This window comes from Eucyclogobius newberryi, unplaced genomic scaffold (assembly GCF_026437365.1).
Source record: "Eucyclogobius newberryi isolate DKJ021-1_F unplaced genomic scaffold, fEucNew1.0.hap1 SCAF_10, whole genome shotgun sequence".
NCBI lineage: Eukaryota > Metazoa > Chordata > Actinopteri > Gobiiformes > Gobiidae > Eucyclogobius > Eucyclogobius newberryi.
Genome location: NW_027315724.1, coordinates 20,416,669 through 20,436,417, shown reverse-complemented (window position 1 = coordinate 20,436,417; position 19,749 = coordinate 20,416,669). Strand labels below are relative to the sequence as shown.

The window sequence follows — 19,749 nt, the reverse complement described above, 5'->3', positions numbered from 1 at the left end:
AAGGGGTCAAAGGTCAGAAAGTTTATACCTCTAAATGATATGAAGTCTCTACAAGGTGGTGATAGTAAATATAGTGTGATGTCTTTGCATTTCATAACTATGCTTCTGGATTGTGTAAGAGTCTCTTAAAAATGTATTTATTTATTATTTTATATTATCATTTGCATTTGGTATTTTATTATTATGTTATTATGTGTGTGTGTGTGTGTGTGTGTGTGTGTGTGTGTGTGCGTTTCTATGTTTTTCTATGCGTTTCTATGTGTTTTTATATTTTATATGTGTGTGTGTGTGTTTGTGCTATGTGTTTCTATGCGTTGCTATGTTTTTCTATACGTTTCTATGCGTTTCTATGTGTTTTTATGTGTTTCTATGCGTTTCTATGTGTGTGTGTGTGTGTGTGTGTGTGTTTGTGCTATGTGTTTCTATGCGTTGCTATGTTTTTCTATACGTTTCTATGCGTTTCTATGTGTTTCAATGCGTTTCTATGTGTTTCTATGCGTTTCTATGCGTTTCTATGTGTTTCTGTGTGTGCTGAGTAATTTAAAATGATGCTTGAAAACATTTTGGACACTGGCGACTGATGAATACGAAGGTTGGAGACTGTGACTGATTTTAATAAACATAAAAACACATAGGTATTTTCAAGTGTCGTAGTTGTACTTTAGTGGGGGAAGTACAGAACACCAAACATTACATGGCTCATTTGGTTGAATGTTCATCCATTGAGCTGAAGGTTTGTGGTTTGAGTCCCGCTCCCTGCATCGGTGAAGTTGGTGAAGCGGTCAGATGCTACTGCACAGGCTGGAGAGAAATACTTTTAATTTAAATAGCTTAATACCTGCAAGTCAGTCATAAAGTACCTTTCAACCGTAAAGCATCTCAAAGGCAATTAGCACTTCTATGCCATTTTGCTCTGAATCCGATTACTTTTGGGTTACTGAGCTCAGGAACGACTCTCATTTGCTTAATTCCTGTGAACATTGGTTAATCTGCTTCATTATTTTGTACAGCCCCGCCCCCCCTTTAATATAGCTATACATTACCTATTTTGTATGTTTCATTTCATTCATTTCATTCATTTCATTCATTTCAAGTGCTGTAATACTTTTAATGATTTTTATGTATTTATTTTCAACCCATAAGATTTTTTGGACAGGAGAAGTACAGTAAATGTGACATGGGGATGATAAGTGGGGAGACATCCAGCAGATTCCCCTCACTGCCGTCTCACTGACAACACACAACAACAACAACAACAACAACAACAACACTGGAGAGAGCTGGATTTTAACTGCCGAGTTTTGGATTAAAGGACACGCCCTAAACTATCTGTGTCACTCCGGCCTCTACACTATATATATGTCTCTGTCAAGTACCGTATTTTCCATAGTATAAGTTGCACCAAAAGAATTCATAATAGAGAAGAAAAAAACAGATATAAGTAGCATTTTTTTTGGAAATGTATTTGATAAAATCCAAAAACAGACATTTCATCTTGAAATGTAATTTAAAATAATAACAGATTAGAGAACATGGTGAATAGGTGTTTGTATGCTAACGCTAATACCTTCAGCTACATGAGGCACAGACAGAACTGTGGTAAGTGTCTGGTATGTTAACGTAACATATTAACAGTTATTCAGATAACTATAGCATAAAGAACATGCTAACAAGTTTACCAAAGCATCAGTTTTACCCCAAATCACTAAATCCACTGAATTCTTCTTCCTCTGTGTCACTTCTAAACAACTCCACAAACTCCAGAGGAAGAGGAAGTGCAGATTCTTCTTCTGTGTCACTTAGAGCCTAGAGCGCCCCCTTGTGGTTATCAGTGTGAAAATAACAAATAATATCACATATAAGTCGCTTTGGAGTATAAGTCGCACCCCGGCCAAAACTGTGAAAAAAGGTGCAACGTATAGTCCGGAAAATACGGTAACACATTCTGAATAGTAGTGCCCAGTTGTATTTGTGTGGTTCGTACATATGTGCCTGTGTGACTCACTTCTTTCCCTACACAAGCTCCACTAACTGTCCCTGGGTTTCGTTACACTCAACAGGCAAGTAGGACATTATATTCGTGTTTACATAAAACATCTTTCCTCGTTCCGATGACAGTGGCTCCAGGCTCTGCGCTCGCATCGGGACTCACGCTTGACTTGACCAGCTAACTAAAGACTAAAATAGGAACAACACGAATAATAGGCCCTGGAAGTATTTAACGGGAGGCAGGATTTCCTTGTTTCAGAAAAAAGACTTGACTTACTGCAGTATCAGACCACGCTTCATTACGTATCAGTCCTTTTTTCGAGATGGTTATAGGTCCGTGGTGTGTGTCCGGGGGTAGCACAGGTCAGTGGTCCTCTCATGGAGCGCTCCAGGACATGCTGTTAGTTTATCTGGTCGGATGAACACGGCTGAATCCAGCAGCGCAGGTCAGCCAAAGCCACGGCGCAGCCACAGGGGGAGAACCACCGCAAATCTGCACGTTTAGACGAGTTTCTGACGAGGTCGAGGCCGTTATTACTCCGGAAGCTTATCCAAATGCAATTATGTCATCGTTTTGTTAGGAATGGGGTCCAAATAAGAGAAATTAGAGTGATGAGATGGACAGAAGGTCGGTTGGCAGCTTCACTTTCGCACTTTTGTACATTTGACGAATAAAAACCTTCAAACAAACCTTAAAAATGACCAATTAAGTGGATTTACTGCGCTTAATATTTTCTTTCAAGACTCATGCTTATGATTCCACTGCACCATTTGTTTACACTGCAGCAAAAAAAAAAGTTTTGATTAGATTTTATAGGTAGCTATGTAAAATGTGTAGACACTAAAACAGTTACCGTATTTTCCGCACTATAAGGCGCATTTAAAAGCCTTTAATTTTCTCAAAAAGGGCAAGGCATAGTTTATTTGTAGAGCACATTTCATACACAAGGCAATTCAAAGTGCTTCACACAGTAGGAAAAATGCATTAAAATCACAAAGAAATGACAGAAACAAAAATACAATAAAATTGACTAAATAACACCTACTCAAATCCAAATTTATCGGACCACATTGGCAGGCATTCCAGACACTCCTTCCCATATTTATTTGACATTGCAGCATGACAGGCGTCTTCTGGATGGACTTTTAGATTGATTTGTTCCCATATCTGCGCGCTTTCTGCAAACTAAAAAAAACTAAAAAAGCGCCTGATGATGAATTCTGGTTATCATACTGGTATTAATATACCTTATAAAAATGATCCAAAATAGATCATTCATTGACACCATATAATCCGGTGCGCTTTATAGTGTGGAAAATACGGTATTTTTTCACAGCCGTGGCTCGAGAGCTGCGGCGCGGGGTCAAATGGCTGCGCAGTTTCAGGGAACGCGGCATTTCCCTTATAGCCCGTTATTGCCTCATGGCTAACCCTAACCCTAACCTTAACCCTAACCCTAACCCTAACCTTAACCCTAACCCTAACCCTAACCTTAACCCTAACCCTAACCCTAACCCTAACCCTAACCTTAACCCTAACCTTAACCTTAACCCTAACCCTAACCCTAACCCTAACCCTAACCTTAACCCTAACCCTAACCTTAACCTTAACCCTAACCCTAACCTTAACCCTAACCCTAACCCTAACCCTAACCTTAACCTTAACCCTAACCTTAACTTAAACCCTAACCATAACCATAACCATAACCCTAACCCTAACCCTAACCCTAACCTTAACCCTAACACTAACCCTAACCTTAACCTTAACCTTAACCCTAACCTTAACTTAAACCCTAACCCTAACCTTAACCTTAACCCTAACCTTAACCCTAACCTTAACCCTAACCCTAACCCTAACCCTAACCTTAACCCTAACCCTAACCTTAACCCTAACCCTAACCTTAACCTTAACCCTAACCTTAACTTAAACCCTAACCCTAACCTTAACCTTAACCTTAACCCTAACCCTAACCCTAACCCTAACCCTAACCCTAACCTTAACCATAACCATAACCCAATCTTAATCCGGCGCGGTCTAAAATGGCGCTAAAACGCGGTCAAATAGCGGCGCAGTTTCAGGAGCGCGGCCGGCACAAAAACAACATAGCTTTTTCGGCCGCGCGCCGCGGCTCTGCAGACACTCCCATTTTTCACCACCTCGTGTTGAATTGCAAATCATCACACCACAACATGACAATTAGCGGCACGCCTCGCACAGTTTTGCCACATCATCTGGGCCGATACGTCTTGTGTTTTGACCGTTCCGTTCCAGTTCTGACCGTAACATCTCCTTAAACGTGCCTCGTTTTCACGCCGCCGCAGCGCAGTGAGCAGGAACACAGAAACACAGAATTAGGACGCAGCCCGCCGACATCTGGGAGAAGAATAAAGACCCCAGAGGCAGCGCCACACGTCGCTGATAAAACGTGGGCACACACACACAAGCACGCTGCACCCGGCCCTGATTTACTTATTCCAACTCATTTCACAGGCAAAAAAATGATAGACTCCAAGACGTTTTCTCACTCGCCTCTCGTGAAAAGCCTTATTTTTCACCAGTACTTTTAAATACTCTAGACAGGAAATATTCTGGGTAACCCAGTGAATAAACGACTGGAGACCGCAAACAAACTCACTAATGTGTCTTATACGTGTCAGTGATATCGCAATATGCCCCAACAAGTCAGTATTATTGCATTTATAGAGAAGATATGTATATTCTTTATGACAAAACATGCATAACATATAATTAACAGTTAAAGGAATGACAGGAGGGGACATATTACAATCACACTTTATACATTAAAAACATTTAAAGACATGCAGTTTTCAGAAGTAAAAATGGCTTTTTGGTTTGAACTTTTGGAAATGGTGAGGAGCAAATATGGTTCAATTTGTTTGATAGTGGATAAAAGGGTAAGATAAGGGATACCGACGATGAAAATGTGCTTTTATGAATGTAGAATTTGTAAAAATATAAGGATTAGATTCATTATAGTCCACATTTGTGTCACCAATATTGGTGGGGAAGAGGCGATTACAACTTTAAAGCCCCAGTATGTATTATATTCACCTTTTTTTTCCATTTTGGTTTATTTTATTGCACAGAAAAACTTAGATAAAAATGTGTGAAATTGACCAGACACTGAGACAGATGAGGCCAATACATGTATGCCTGATTTACCTTTTTATCGGAAAGGAAAGGGCTTGCCTCGCCGCAGACCTGACCTGTATCTGGCCTGGAGGAGCCGGCTGGTTTCAGTGGAGCAGCGTTCACAGTATTCACAGCATGTCGTGTGGGCTCACCACTCAGAACGTGCTCAGAATGTGGCGCCACGCCCCTGATTGGCCGACAATAGACAGATGACAAGGGAAATTTGCAGAAAATGTCGCTTTCGCAGTCGGTTCAGAAGCGAGGACCACGACCCCGAAAGTGTTTATCGCATGTGACAAACACGAACAACACAAATGTACAGAAGTGGATGGCATTTTGGGGCTTCTGGTGATGAGGGCTGTGGGCTCCCGGGCCGCGATACTCCCATCGAGGAGATCAATAAGAAGGATTAGAACAATTAAAATGAGGGTGTGAGGGGCACAAAGTCATGAACACCGGTGTATGTGATCTGGATGCTTAAATACCGTGTTTTCTAGACTATAAGTCGCACCTTTTTTCATAGCTTTGGCCGGGTCGCAACTTATACTTATATTTATACTTATATACTAATACTCCGGAGTGACTTATATGTGATACTATTTGTTATTTTCACACTTGCAACCGCATTTCATACTCCAGTGCGACTTATATGTTTTTTTTTCTTCTCCATTATACATTTTTGGCTAGTGTAACTTATATTTATACTTATATACTTATACTCCGGAGCGACTTATATGTGATATTATTGGTTATTTTCACACTTGCAACTGCATTTCATACTCCAGTGCGACTTATATATCTTTTTTTCTTCTCTATTATGCATTTTTTGGCTGATGCGCCTTATACTCTGGAAAATACGGTAGTGTAGCAGCAGGAAGGGAACTTTAGACAACACACTTATCTTTATCTAAAGTCCTCAGTATCATGATAACCTGATAGAATTTTGCCATAACAAGACCACATGACCTGGTAATGTACCTAATTATCTGGCCAGCAATTAGTAGCATTGATTTACGAAACACAAACACGTTTCAAAGTTGAAGTTATTTCATTTTTATTGGCATTACAGCGTTACATAAAGTATATTTATATAAACATTACATGAAAATACACCAGATTTCACAGCATTAGTTCATAAACACCTCTCAGAGTTTGCATCGCGCTGCCCGTACCGCCTTGTGTTACGAGTGAAGCCATTGCACCGAGAACCAAGCGAAGCAAGCGTCTTGTCCTCAGACTTTTCTTTTACACTTGCCTAACCTCATCTGGAATGTTAGTCAGAATACTGGAATCAGCATGGATTAGGCGTCGACTCGCACACGGCCTTTAACGCACGACATTTCCCCTCAATAAAAGGCACCGCCAGTGACTAATCTTCCGTTGAGATGATTCAGAAAACCTTTAAATCGTCAATATATATTTTACAAAATTAGCAGAATAGATTTTCGCTTTGAATTTTAAATCTTTAGAAATTACAAATATTTTTTTTTTATTCATGTTTTTTTTTTTTTTCCTGGTTTTGTTTTTTTTCTCCCTCACACGGTTGTGGCCATGTGCTCCCGAGCTCAAAACAAAGTCATGCATCATAAAACAAATCCATTTAGTTTTGGCAGACGACGAGACTTTGAATAAGTCTAATGTGGGACAAACATCGGGTTGGCGTGTGTTTCGGATGCTACGTAACATCTGGGACCTGGAGAGGAGCTTATTTCTGCGGTCCCAGGTGTGTGTCCTATGGCTCATTCTATTTTAGTTAACAACGTGTGTGTGTGTGTGTGTGTGTGTGTGTGTGTGCGCGTGCGTATGGAGGACGTCTATGCTAACGAGCGCCGACCCTCGCGGCTAAATACGCGGGTGCTAGTGGGTTTGGATTCGTCAATAGCAGCGCGTTGATGGAGACGCGCTGCGACAGGGGACACGGCGTCTGACATAACGCCAAATCGTGATGTAAACACAGTCCGGGAAAAAGCCTCAAAGGGACGCGACCATCGACGTTGTTCGGCGTGTTCAATGGTCATCAGGCAGCAGTGAGAGGTAAGTTTGATTTTGGTCAGTGTTTCCCGGACTTAATCGGCGAGTTTAGCGCAATGGAGCTTCTTTTTAGATTCCAGAAGTAATTTTGCCCCATTCTTTTTTCCCATTGACTGTGGCAAAAAAAAACACGGTGACCACGTAAAATACCAAGGAAATCCACTAAAATGTATCTGACAGTGATAGAGTCTGAACTGTCAGAAGCATTGGGTTTTATGTCAGTTTTAGTTACAACTAAAACAAACGGGAAATGTACCGTATTTTCCGGACTATAAGTTGCACTTTTTTTCATAGTTTTTGGCCGGGGTGCGACTTATACTCCAGAGCGACTTATATGTGATATTATTTGTTATTTTCACACTGGCAACCACAAGAGGGCGCTCTAGGCTCTAAGCGACACAGAAGAAGAATCAGCACTTCCTCTACCTCTGGAGTTTGTGGAGTTGTTTAGAAGTGACACAGAGGAAGAAGAATTCAATGGATTTAGTGATTTGGGGTAATACTGATGCTTTGGTAAACTTGTTAGCATGTTCTTTATGCTATAGTTATCTGAATAACTGTTCATATGTTACGTTAACATACCAGACACTTACCACAGTTCTGTCTGTGCCTCATGTAGCTGAAGGTGTTAGCGTTAGCATACGTACACCTATTCACCATGTTCTCTCATCTGTTATTATTTTAAACTGCATTTCAAGATTAAATGTTTGTTCTTGGTCTTGGATTTTATCAAATAAATTTACCCCAAAAATGCGACTTATACTCCAGTGCGACTTATATATGTTTTTTTCTTCTCTATTATGCATTTTTTGGCTGGAGCGACTTGTACTCCAGAAAATACGGTACTTCTTCAACCTGGGCGGACCAGGCTAAGTCCAGACCAGCAGTTAGAAGAAGTTGGATAAGTCCAGTGGATGACACCGAGTAAACAGTCCCCAAAAGGACGTGCAGGACTCACAGAAGACACTTTGGACGGCGTGGCAGTCGGATGTGATTGAACTGTGGTTTTGGCTCGTCGCGGCAGAACCTCGAAGAACTAGGATAAGAGTTTGGAAGTCTTTTTACGCAGACGCTTCAGCCGACATCGGGCAAACGAAACGTCGCTCGCGTGGCACTTTGTCGTACGCCGAAAAATATCGCTCGACAGATCGTGTACAGACAGCGGATGTGACGGTGAACGTGTGTCAACAGTTTGCCTCGGGCTGGATTTCCGTTAAGAAGTACAATTACCTCAGAAGACAATTACCTCAATGAGACGACGACGGGATGCATGTGCTCTTGTGCCGTCCACGAAATGAAGAATTTGGGGCATTTCTCTATAAAAACGCTGTGACGTGACATAATGTAATACACGTGGGAAGCTGCCATAATGTTAGTAGTTTCTCAAACCACTGGAAGAATATATATATTAGGTCCATAGATAAGCTATAGCTGCTATATTATCTGCAAATCAAATAGAGTAAGTGCACTATAATGTGAAAACCTCAAATACATACAAAATTCATTGGCGTTTATAAGTTGATAATAATCATTTTGTATATGGCAGGCATGTCGATATCTTTACAAAGCATGTACATATGCATAGGAACAAAATGTCCTTCGGTTTATAAAAATAGACTGTGCTCACACCTTCATTCACGTACGTTTTTTTACCTCACGACACCTTGTATTTTTTTTAAGAAGGTCCATCACTCCAAAAGAAACAAAAACAGTCGTACTAGAACGATAAGGAACATACAATATAATCTAAAGTTGAATCATTACACGACAATTATACTGGAAATAGTTGCAAGAAAATTACAGCCGGCGAGCAGTTATTATGGCGCGTTTCAGGCAACTGAAAACTGGGACTTTTTTCCCGCCCTGGAACGCTGCTCGGACTGGCAAACTGGGAGCGTGTGAACTGGGAGCTGTTCGAGGGACGCCCACTCCACACACGAGACCCACCATGATATATTACTACAATGATAATAACCACAAATAATAGTTTGGAGAGCCTGTATAATAGTTTGAACTGCCATACAAACGATGTAAACGTTAGTTACAAGTCAAAATCTGACAATGGTCTGATATTCAACATTTTGTATTAAAGCAGAACGAAGTAACTAAGTATTTTCACCTTATTTAAAATCTTTGTCAGTCCCTGTGATGGTTAAATATGTATTTTGGGGATGTTTAAAGTGTCACGCCCCCTGCTATCTCAGACGGGAAACCAGCTTTGCAGAGATACTCTCCTGAGAAACACCGGCTCTGGTTTTATATTTGGTTTTTGTGTGTGATTTCATTGTCTTATTATGAAAGAAGGCAGAAAAATATGGCGCTATTTTCTGGCAAAGTATTCACAAGGGGGGCCGCAGGGGGGGTCCCATCGCCAGAGTTACTTAGTTCTGCTTTACCCTACAGATTAGAACGAGCCAAACCATTTTCAGACAAGTTATTTCAGTTGGAACGCTCTGAAGTTCTAATGTTCAAGTGGGAAATAACCCGACTTCCCAGTTGCCCGGAATGCAGCATTAGCCTTTGAGAAAGAAAAATGCTTTTTTTAAAAAATATCTATCAGAGTTCATTTGGCCTGGCGCACAAACACAAATTCATAAATCATCATCAAAGCTCCCTTTATGTTTTTTCCGGCGTTAGCTTGTTGGTGGAGAAGAGGATGACCACGAGGAAATGCAGGTTCAGACCCACTCCCGATGTTCTCCAGTCAGAAGACGTTACCGTTTCTCCCGGGTCTGAACGCCACAGCTTCGACTTCACACCAGATCCACAGTGACACGTCGCTTCCGTCCACTCGCCGCAGCTCCGTTCCAGGGAGACGTCCGCTTCGCCGTTGCTCTCGGGCCTGGCAGTGCATCCTCGTAGAACACAGTTGGCGTCCGGTCCTACGTTCGGAGCGTCTTTACATCCCAGTGTAACAGACTGGACGCCGCGTGTCATAACTGGGCATTGTCTCGGTTTTGCACAATGGTCCCACTTTGGCTCGCACCGGTCGCCCAAAAGCGACAGTAAAAAGCAAATTACAATTCTGGTAGCGTGACATTCCGCTGAGAGCCTGGAGCTGCTGTGTTTGGCTGCTGCGAGAGGCACAGCTATAGCATCTCGGGACATTTTCAAAAGGTTGGCAAGTATATCACAATCTATGTTTTCGGTTCAATTTTGAAACTATTCTGTGTTCTCTTCTATCCATAATGACCAATGACTAGACTGGTGGGTAAGGACCACTGTGGCTAAGGCTCGGTCTCCTGCGCATGTCAAATGGAGGTGTACACATACACAAACAGCAACAGAAGGAGGTTCAGGACGATCCCGATCAGCCCCAGCACAGCCAGGAAGCGCTCCTCCGGAGTGCTGAGGTACGAACACGTTAGCTCCATGTAAACTGTTGTAGTAAAGCTTCAAAGGGGAAAGAGTTTGTTTTCACTTTGTATCAGAGTAGATATATGTTTGGTGAAACTTTAGACACTCATTTTGTGTCTCATATTGTTATTTCAGTGATGTTCCTGGCAGTTTGGTTTACTAAAGTGCACTGGGCGATGAGCAGTCTGATGCTTTCTCAAAGGTTCTGTTCCTCCAGCCGGGCGCGAGCATCAGGCTACCACCCACATGTGGACACTGTGGACCCACCCTTAGTGTACGGATCCTTTAAGCGGAAGACCGTGGATGAAGCTGGCCGTGTTCGTCTCCACGCTCTTGTTTTAAGTGACGGAGGTGTAGATGTAGACGAAGATGACCACCAGCAGGTTGAGCACAGTTCCGATGATCCCCAGCACGGCTAGAATCCTCTCCTCGCGGTCATTGGAATCGTCCTCCTGGGCATGAGTGCTGCAGACATAGCGACTGCCGGGTACCATGGTTACCATCACAGAACCCCACCCCCACAGGGCGTGACGCCTGCGAGAGGGAGAGAGAGAGAGAGAGAGAGAGAGCGAGAGAGATGTTAATGATTAGCATAAGTGTTGGTTCTCACAAACTTTTCAATTGGCGTCTTCATTCTAACAAAACAAACTTTATTCATTTAAAAAGCCTGAACTTGATTTGCATTTCTTAGTGCACATCATGTAGATTTGGACTGAAAGACATGACATATATGTATTTGCAGAGCATTCTGACATCAGTTTTCAAAACTACGACTGGTTCCAAACTAGCCACGTGTCCTTTAATAATTACTAAAAAGTATCTATATTTACATAACAATTTTCAAGAGAACAATATAAAAAAGGGCATGTTGTGCATTCCTAAAGTTCATAGATGTCTCTGCACTCCACACTCAGGAAATAACATCACAATTTTGAAACAAAAAGCGTGTTTAATTCACACACATGTGCAGACGAATGTAACTACCGTATTTTCTGGAGTATAAGTCGCACCAGCCAAAAAATGCATAATGGAGAAGAAAAAATATAAGTCGCACTGGAGTATAAGTCGCATTTTTGGGGGAAATTTATTTGACAAAATCCAAGACCAAGAACAGACATTTCATCTTGAAATGCAGTTTAAAATAATAACAGATTAGAGAACATGGTGAATAGGTGTACGTATGCTAACGCTAACACCTTCAGCTACATGAGGCACAGACAGAACTGTGGTAAGTGTCTGGTATGTTAACGTAACATATTAACAGTTATTCAGATAACTATAGCATAAAGAACATGCTAACAAGTTTACCAAAGCATCAGTATTACCCCAAATCACTAAATCCACTGAATTCTTCTTCCTCTGTGTCACTTCTAAACAACTCCACAAACTCCAGAGTTAGAGGAAGTGCAGATTCTTCTTCTGCGTCGCTTAGAGCCTAGAGCGCCCTCTTGAGGTTGTCATGGTGAAAATAATCAACATGTGAAATGCGGTTGCCAGAGTGAAAATAACAAATAATATCACATATAAGTCGCCGCTCTGGAGTAAAACTATGAAAAAATACAGTATTAGATCTCAAATGGGCTTTTTAGGTCTCGAATGTTTCCACTTGTTGTCATTAGTCATGCTGTGAGTGGGCCCGGCAGCTGTGGGGGGCTCGGGGCTGTGTGGCTGTGTGTGATGGCGTGTGCTTAACTCTGTACGCGAGTAAGAATATGGCACCGTCTTCTGATGCAGCTCGGGCATTCAACGGTGAAACGCGATTATTTCCGGCCCAATTAGGAGAGAGTCCGCGCCACACCTCAAACGGCCACGACGCACTGTATATACCGATAAAACATTCACGGTAATGTCGCCATCAAACCGAGTTAAAGATGCAAGTTTAATCTCGCTGTAATGGACGTAGCCCTCCGATTGAAAGATTGAGAGCTATATTTAACTATAATATCTCCTCGTTTGAGCTAAATGATAATAACGAGGAGTCTTTCTAGATCCTGGTGCATTATTTCCACCAGTTTCACCTGCAAACATTCTGCCGTTTCCTGGTGACTCCGTTCAGGCGTTAGCGTTATGCGTCGCACACTTATGGCTGATTACGTTCCGTTTGGGTCTGACATGGAGCGCTCCGCCTCACGGCCGGCCCTCCCGTCCTCCCGTTGTCAAGCGTGCGCTCATTTGCATACACACACACACACACACACACGGCCGTTTATCATGCCAGCCGGCCGAGTGGAGTGAAAAGGTTACACTGGAGGTTAATGTGTTGTCGGTGTATGAATGTGCAATGCAAATACATGTCTGATGTCTCGTTTCTATGTTTCTTAAGGGCAGTGAGATGGAAAAATTGATTGTATTATTATTGTTAGTGAAACGTTATGAGTGCGTTGAGTTGTAAATTAATATATAAATAATAATAATAAATTTGAGATGATTTGGGTTTGGTAACACTTGTTGTTGATGGCAATGGATGTTGGCTTGTGTCCTTTTACTCAAACAGCTGTAAATAAGAGTATTATTGTTATTATTATTTTTTGTTAATAGCATAAGAGTTTTTCTACAAGAGCGTTTTTTATAAGTTATCGTTTTTTATTATTATACTTCTGTACCTACTCTGTGCTGCAACACTGAAATTTCTCCATCGTGGGACAAATAAAGCCTAATTTTATCTTATCTTATCTTAAAAATGAAATGTTGACCCCGAATAAATATGATCACCTCTCTCCATTTCTTTCTATCCTATCTTTCTCTCACCTGGTTAAACAAAGGGTAATAAATAATTCAATTACCATATTTTCTGGACTATAAGTCACGCCAGCCAAAAAATGCATAATAGAGAAGATAAAAACATATACAAGTCGCACTGCAGTATGAAATGCGGTTGCAAGTGTTAAAATAACAAATAATATCACACATAAGTCGCTTCGGAGTATAAGTATATAAGTATTAATATAAGTATAAGTTGCACTCCGGCCACAACTATGAAAAAAGCTGCAACTTATAGTCCTGAAAATACGGTAAATAGATCATCTCAGTCATATAAACATGTGGGTTTTATCTTCCATCGGCTGGTTTAGGATAGGCTCCACCCCCGACCCCTAACGGGACAAGCCGTAGGAAGTGAATGAATGAAGGAACTGGCACCACTGCTAATAACACAGATAAATGCCCATATAAGGGAATTCCTGCCAAGAAATAAAAATGACACACCATGCTTGGTTGAAACACTTAATAACAATCGTGTAACAAGCATAGGCCGGATTACTTTGTGGCCTTATATTACATGTCTGGTGCATTGCAAACAGCGAAAGGGAATTTTCATAGTTTTTTTCTGATTCAGTTGCATGAAACTGTCTCGTATAATATTCCTTGTAATTGGCGAGAGTGGCTATTCTGGCTATTTCCCTGTGAAATTAATTTATGGGTGATGTCCAATCCCCATGGGCGGCCCATTTGTGGCCCACCATGCGTCATACTGGGGTCTCTTGCACCTACGCAGCCATCTACGGGGACAACATATGACACGGTGAGGTGTGATTTATCTGTTTATAGGTAGGTTTCAATGTACTGTGCTGAAAGTGCTTTTGTCTCCTTCACGGTACTTCAACTGTGCACTATAAAAGTCACGTAATAGTCATTTTACGTTTAGCAATTTGAACTATTTGATGCATGTGGGTTTTACATTTCTGCAATAAGTTTATCGGATTACAACGCAAATAAACACATTCATTATAAAAGCCTAAAATAGCAGCTAAGTTCCAGAAAAGGCACTGATGTGTTGTGATTAATTTGAGATTTAGACATGTAGTTCTGACAACGATGCTGTTTTGGGCAGAAAAGTAGGATTATTACCTGCCGTACATTTTCATTTTAATTCATTTATTATCAATTATAGCCCATTCATGATTTGTGCTTGGATTTCCATGTTTATAATGGGTGTAAGGCAGGGGTGTCCAAACCTTTTTCACAGAGGGCCCGATTTTGAAACTTACACGGAGCTGAGGGCCACAAAAAACCTGACAATGTTGAATTTATCGAATGACAAAGTTAATCATTCTAAATTTTGCATTTGACCATAGTTTCGATGAGCCTCCACACCTTTTAATAAGACTTGGAAAATTCATATAAGGCTGGTATAACATCAAAATGCTTTAATTTGTCCAGTTTTACAGCAAAATGTTCTAATTTTCTTGTTTGGACCAACTTAGCAGGAAGCCAGAGGGCCAACAAAAATTGGTCTGAGGGCCGCATTTGGCCCCCGGGCCATAGTAAGGGATGGTTAACGTCTACTATACATCCAACATTTTCAATATAATTCCACAGTGCAAATGCTCCCTAAGCTTGGATGTGCTTTAAACTTATATGTGCATTATCTTATGTGAATGTAACAGCCTTTTCACTCCTGATTGCTTCATATTATGGTAAAACATTTGACTGGCTCGGTTGAAATGTCAGGCTTAATTTGAATTATGTGGGCAAAAAATCTGCACACAATCGTCAAGAATAAAGTAAGAAGATGTGTAACAGTTACTAATACGTAGCATGCAGACAATAACACATGGGCATCTACATCTTTTAACCTGAGTGTATTGAGACACTTAAAAGCAAATGATGTAAAATACAAGATGACAAATGGAGTGGGCTTGGCTGTACGTGGAAGCATGTCCGTCTAGTGTATCGTTGTGCTCAATAGTGATCAGGGGGAGGAATTGTGGCTATTGACCGAGTTCATTAACTGGCGATGTTATCGACTCCACACGCGCTCTGAGTCGATGCTGAACAGTTTGTCTGCTGCACAAGATCAATGACACACGTTCATGGCTGTAAATCACTCATGTATACCAACAAATGTCGAATTCAGATGTATTCTTTTCAATGTATAGGCCTTGAAAAGAATACATCTTATAAATAACCCTTCCAGTGAAAGTGTGTGTTCTATAAAGACTGCAGTATTCCTCAAACATCGCAAACTCTGAAAAACCAACACTGAAAAAAGTCAATCCTCATTTATAAATTGCTAAGAAAAATAACTGATTTGGATTTGAAAAGTCCACAGCAATTAAAGTAAAAGGAAGGAGTTTTATATCTCTTGTTAGTATGAGACGTGCAGAGTCAGGCACGGGAACTGTTCTCAAGTTTTCACATTGTTCTTCAAATATTGCAATGGGTCAACTTCAATAAAATAAAATGTTTTGGGTCCACATAAACATTTTGACCCTACCCTGACCCTAACCCTTCCTCCTGAGTACGGAGGAGGCAGTCTTAGGTTTACCAAGAGTTGAATAGGCTTCTTTTACACAGTTTTTACACACACATGTTAACTCATTATGGTCGGATTGTGATAGAACCAGTTAGCATCACAGCTAACGGTGTTGGACACAGCAATTAGAATGAAAGCTAACAACCGTAAAATAACCCATCAGAGGCATAAGTATGTGCAATATGACTCAGGTGACAGTCCACACCTTTGGGTCGACTTACAGTAAAAAACAACAAATACTTTTACTGTAAACAACCGTGGTAGTTCATAAAAGCTGGGGTCCTTGTTCTCAGGTAGGGTTTACTCATGTATGTTGCCATGGTATTTGATCAAAGTTGGGGTCCTTGTTCTCAGGTAGGGTTTACTCATGTATGTTGCCATGGTATTTGATCAAAGTTGGGGTCCTTGTTCTCAGGTAGGGTTTACTCATGTATGTTGCCTTGGTAGTTCATAAAAGCTGGGGTCCTTGTGCATGTTACTCAGCCAGGGTTTCTGCCAGTCAAAGGTGTGCAGCAGCAGCAGCAGCAGCAGCAGTAGGTCAAAAGAAAACCGCTTTTGTTGGCGTCTTGTACTCTGCCCTGTCTTCACCATCAATCAAAGTCTAACCCGTAGGTCATGGGGGGCTGCTGTGACACGCCTTGTGTTTCGTGGTCTTTGTGTACCTAGTCAATGTTTTTTCACTGTAGGACAAAGCGTCACGTTAAATAACTGGTCCGGTGAAACTGATTTGAATGGAATCCTCTTTATTATAAGAACGATTATTTTTTCTGTGGTTGTCTGTAATGTCTGTGTCTCTGTGTTGGCCCTGCGAGGAGTTAACCACTGTCCAGGTGTACCCCGCCTAAGGCCCAAAGCCACTGGGATAGGCTCCAGTCACCCGCGGCCCCAAAAGGGAACGAGCGGTAGAAAATTAATGAATTATTGTTTCTGTGTATCAACAAATCTGTGGGTCTTTCTTTTCATACAGTCCCCAATGCATTCCGTGTGTCTTCGTATCGACCCCTTTAAAACTTTTTGCATTCCTTCACTGTCTTAATCATTCACCATTAAGATACAACATATGCTGCAGTACATCGTCAGCACAAGTACGGACTCAAAGGCACTAGAATAAGCTCATAACGCTGTGTGCTCGGGTCCACACCATTAAAAGGTGAGCAATGTGGTGCGACTCACATCTCAGAGACACTGGAACATTCCACAGCCTCATTACGAGCGCTGCCGGCCCGAGCTGCCAGAATCTGGAGCCAGCAGCCGTGTGGCCGCACTGTCACTTCTCCTCAGCCCCAGCGCCGCCCACCCGAGTGTCTGTGTTCATGTGTGAGAGGGACGGACGGGGACGGGGGACGGGAGTTTTGGGATCACTGATTGCGCATACATTGGAGATTGCATAAGAGTGCTATTGTTAACAAAAGAAAATGGGTAAGAATGTAAGTGTGAGGGACAAATGTTCTGGTCTGAATAAAGCCATCAATGATTTATGAATGAGGCTAAATGATGAATTTTAATTAAAGCTAGTTTTTAATTATGTATATGGTTTGTGTCACTCTTGAGAATACTTGGCTGGGCCAGTTTAGTTTGTGTAGTGCAACCGTGCTGCTCGACCAATTAGCAAAGAATTATTTTCAAAGTCATTGAGAATTTTTAAGTCAATGTTTCAGCAAAAGCGTTTTGTGTCCTACAAGTCAATCATTGTTTGTGCCTATTTTTTTTAAAGCTTATTTCCTTCTTTTCCTTGATACAGAACAATAGCTTATATGGCCAATTAAGTGACCAATAAAATTTCTTGTACTCATATGACCTGGTCCTGGCAGTCATGTGACCACATGGGCATGTGTGTCACGTGACCTGTGTAAAACGTGTGGAACGTAACAGCCTCCAATAGATCCATACATCATGTAGGACTGTCAGAGCCTCCAATAACCCAAAGTGTAGTATCCCCCAGATGAGAGCCTCCTCTAATTGACCCTTAACCTCTAACCTTGAGTCAACTCCTGCGGGGATGTGATGTCCAGCCAGAGAAAGGGTTCATCTGCTGGCGCACACACACACACACACACACACACACATGTAAATACTCACCACACATTGCACCAGAGCGGATGCCAGAGACTCTTCTCCTTCCTGGCTTTATTCGAGCATGTTGCTGGCGTCTTGTTGTACCTTGCCTCTGTCTCGCTGCCGTTCTTCACCTTCTCCCCCTCCCTGTTCCCCCGCTCAGCCCTGTTCCCCCGCTCAGCCCTGTTCCCCCGCTCAGCCCTGTTCCCCCGCTCAGCGCTGCGGTCCAGGTCCAGCTCTGTTGCCAGTGGGGGGAATCCAGGCGATGCACGCACACATCCACGAAGCAGCGCGTGCACACCGCTCCTGGCGATGCTTTGACGGTTTGAGGTTTGACACGGAGTCGTCTTCAGATCCTGGCAAATCCAGCTGCGCTCCTCGAGAGAGCCTGCGCCCCCGCACAGTCCCACACAAGCACAGCTGGTCTGGAGTCTGTGGCGTTGTCTTCTCTGCTGCTACAAAGAGAAGTCTCTATGGTGTCATTTGGCGCTCCAGCATTAAAGAATCAGCCATCGTGACTTATTAAGTCATTGAGACAAAAATGAATTATGCACGCCTCCTGCTAAAGGATCTGCTGATGCACGCCGTCACTTTTATTTCCTCAAGCCATGGCAGTCCTTCACTCAAGTCGTGCTAATGAGGCCATTTCAGATGATTTTTTAATCCAGAGACAGAAGGAATACTTGGTGGTGACAACTTTTATGTTTAGCAGTAAAGCTGTAACAGGTGGAGGATGTTGGTCCAAGACATGAATCGGCAAAAATGGCATCACTCTTATGTTAAATTAAAATCGTCATCCTTAATGTTGATACGCTGCTGTGTTGCTCCAAGTCGTTCCCTTCAAGGAGACCGGCCGAATAGTTCTGTTCATCCCAAGTTGAATCTCCAGATAGAAATATCCACAGATGTATGTGAGCTGTGTTCTCTGCTCTTGTGTCTCCTGCCTGGTGCAAGCAGTTTCCCAGAGTGTCCTGTCAGCATCAATATTTAACTGGAACCTTCACGCTGTGTTGCTGTCACAGTCCGAGTGTTCAGCGTCGGACAGTGCACAGTTACTCCCTCTTGACAGTTTCCATCCGTACTTTTCTACGCCCTCTCGCTCGATTCGTGGCTCTCTTCCCCCCGACGCTTCCCCTACACCCCCATTTCGAGCTTCCCCTACAGTCAGACAGTCACACTCTCTCTTACATTAGCTCCTCCGTGACGACTTGCCCTTCTGTCCTTCACTTGTGCGCCCCCTCAAGCAAACGCAACCCGGGTCGCTGATTCACTTGCCCCATGTCTCACTCGCAGCATTGTCTTCTGCCTTCTTCATCCCTGCGCTGACTCCTGCCCCGTCCGTCCTCTCCCCCATACCTCTGCTCTTGTCTGGCGAAATGCACTGTATCCTCGTTGCAGCGCTCTGACTCATACGCTCCTCTTCTCCTCCCTTCCGTCCCTCCCCAGAAGCTCGCGAACGTTGACGGGATGCTATTGTCTCCACTCAGCCATCTCGCCGAACGGACGTGTCCCGGCGCGACAGATGGAGAGATATCGCTTGAATTTATGTCCCCTTTCTCGGGTTGTGATCTTTTCCTCCCAAGCGCCGTCTTCTCGAGAGTCTCCAACAACTCAAGTCTCTGTTCAAGTCATTGCCTCAAAGAGAACATAAGTGCAGGGAGTGGAGGGAAATAGCTGAGAAGACGGGAAAAGCAATGATGCCCCCGGGTTGTGTTGAAGTGACAGCAGAGGCGAGGGGACGGGGGGGGACGACGGGGAGGGGGACGGGTTGTGGGATGTGGAGAGGAGGAGGGACGTAGGACATCAGGGGAGAAGATGAATGCATGTGAGATGTAGATTTTTGGATGCGTGGTGTGACAGGTCAGTGAAGTGAAAGGAAACCCGTTCAGTGGGCTGTGTTTACGTGCAG

At 42.6% G+C, this 19,749-nt stretch overlaps 1 protein-coding gene across 1 annotated transcript; it reads right to left on the bottom strand.

Annotated features, from left to right (window-relative positions):
• Positions 1-10,729: 10,729 nt before the first annotated feature.
• On the bottom strand, positions 10,730-19,194 carry tunar (TCL1 upstream neural differentiation-associated RNA). The gene is made up of 3 exons (XM_072456820.1): positions 19,128-19,194; positions 17,865-18,228; positions 10,730-11,065 (listed from the first exon to the last, which is right to left on the bottom strand). The coding sequence occupies exons 1-3, from the start codon at positions 19,192-19,194 to the stop codon at positions 10,870-10,872; spliced, it is 627 nt and encodes a 208-aa protein (XP_072312921.1). The 3' UTR covers positions 10,730-10,869.
• Between the last annotated feature and the right edge of the window lie 555 nt (positions 19,195-19,749).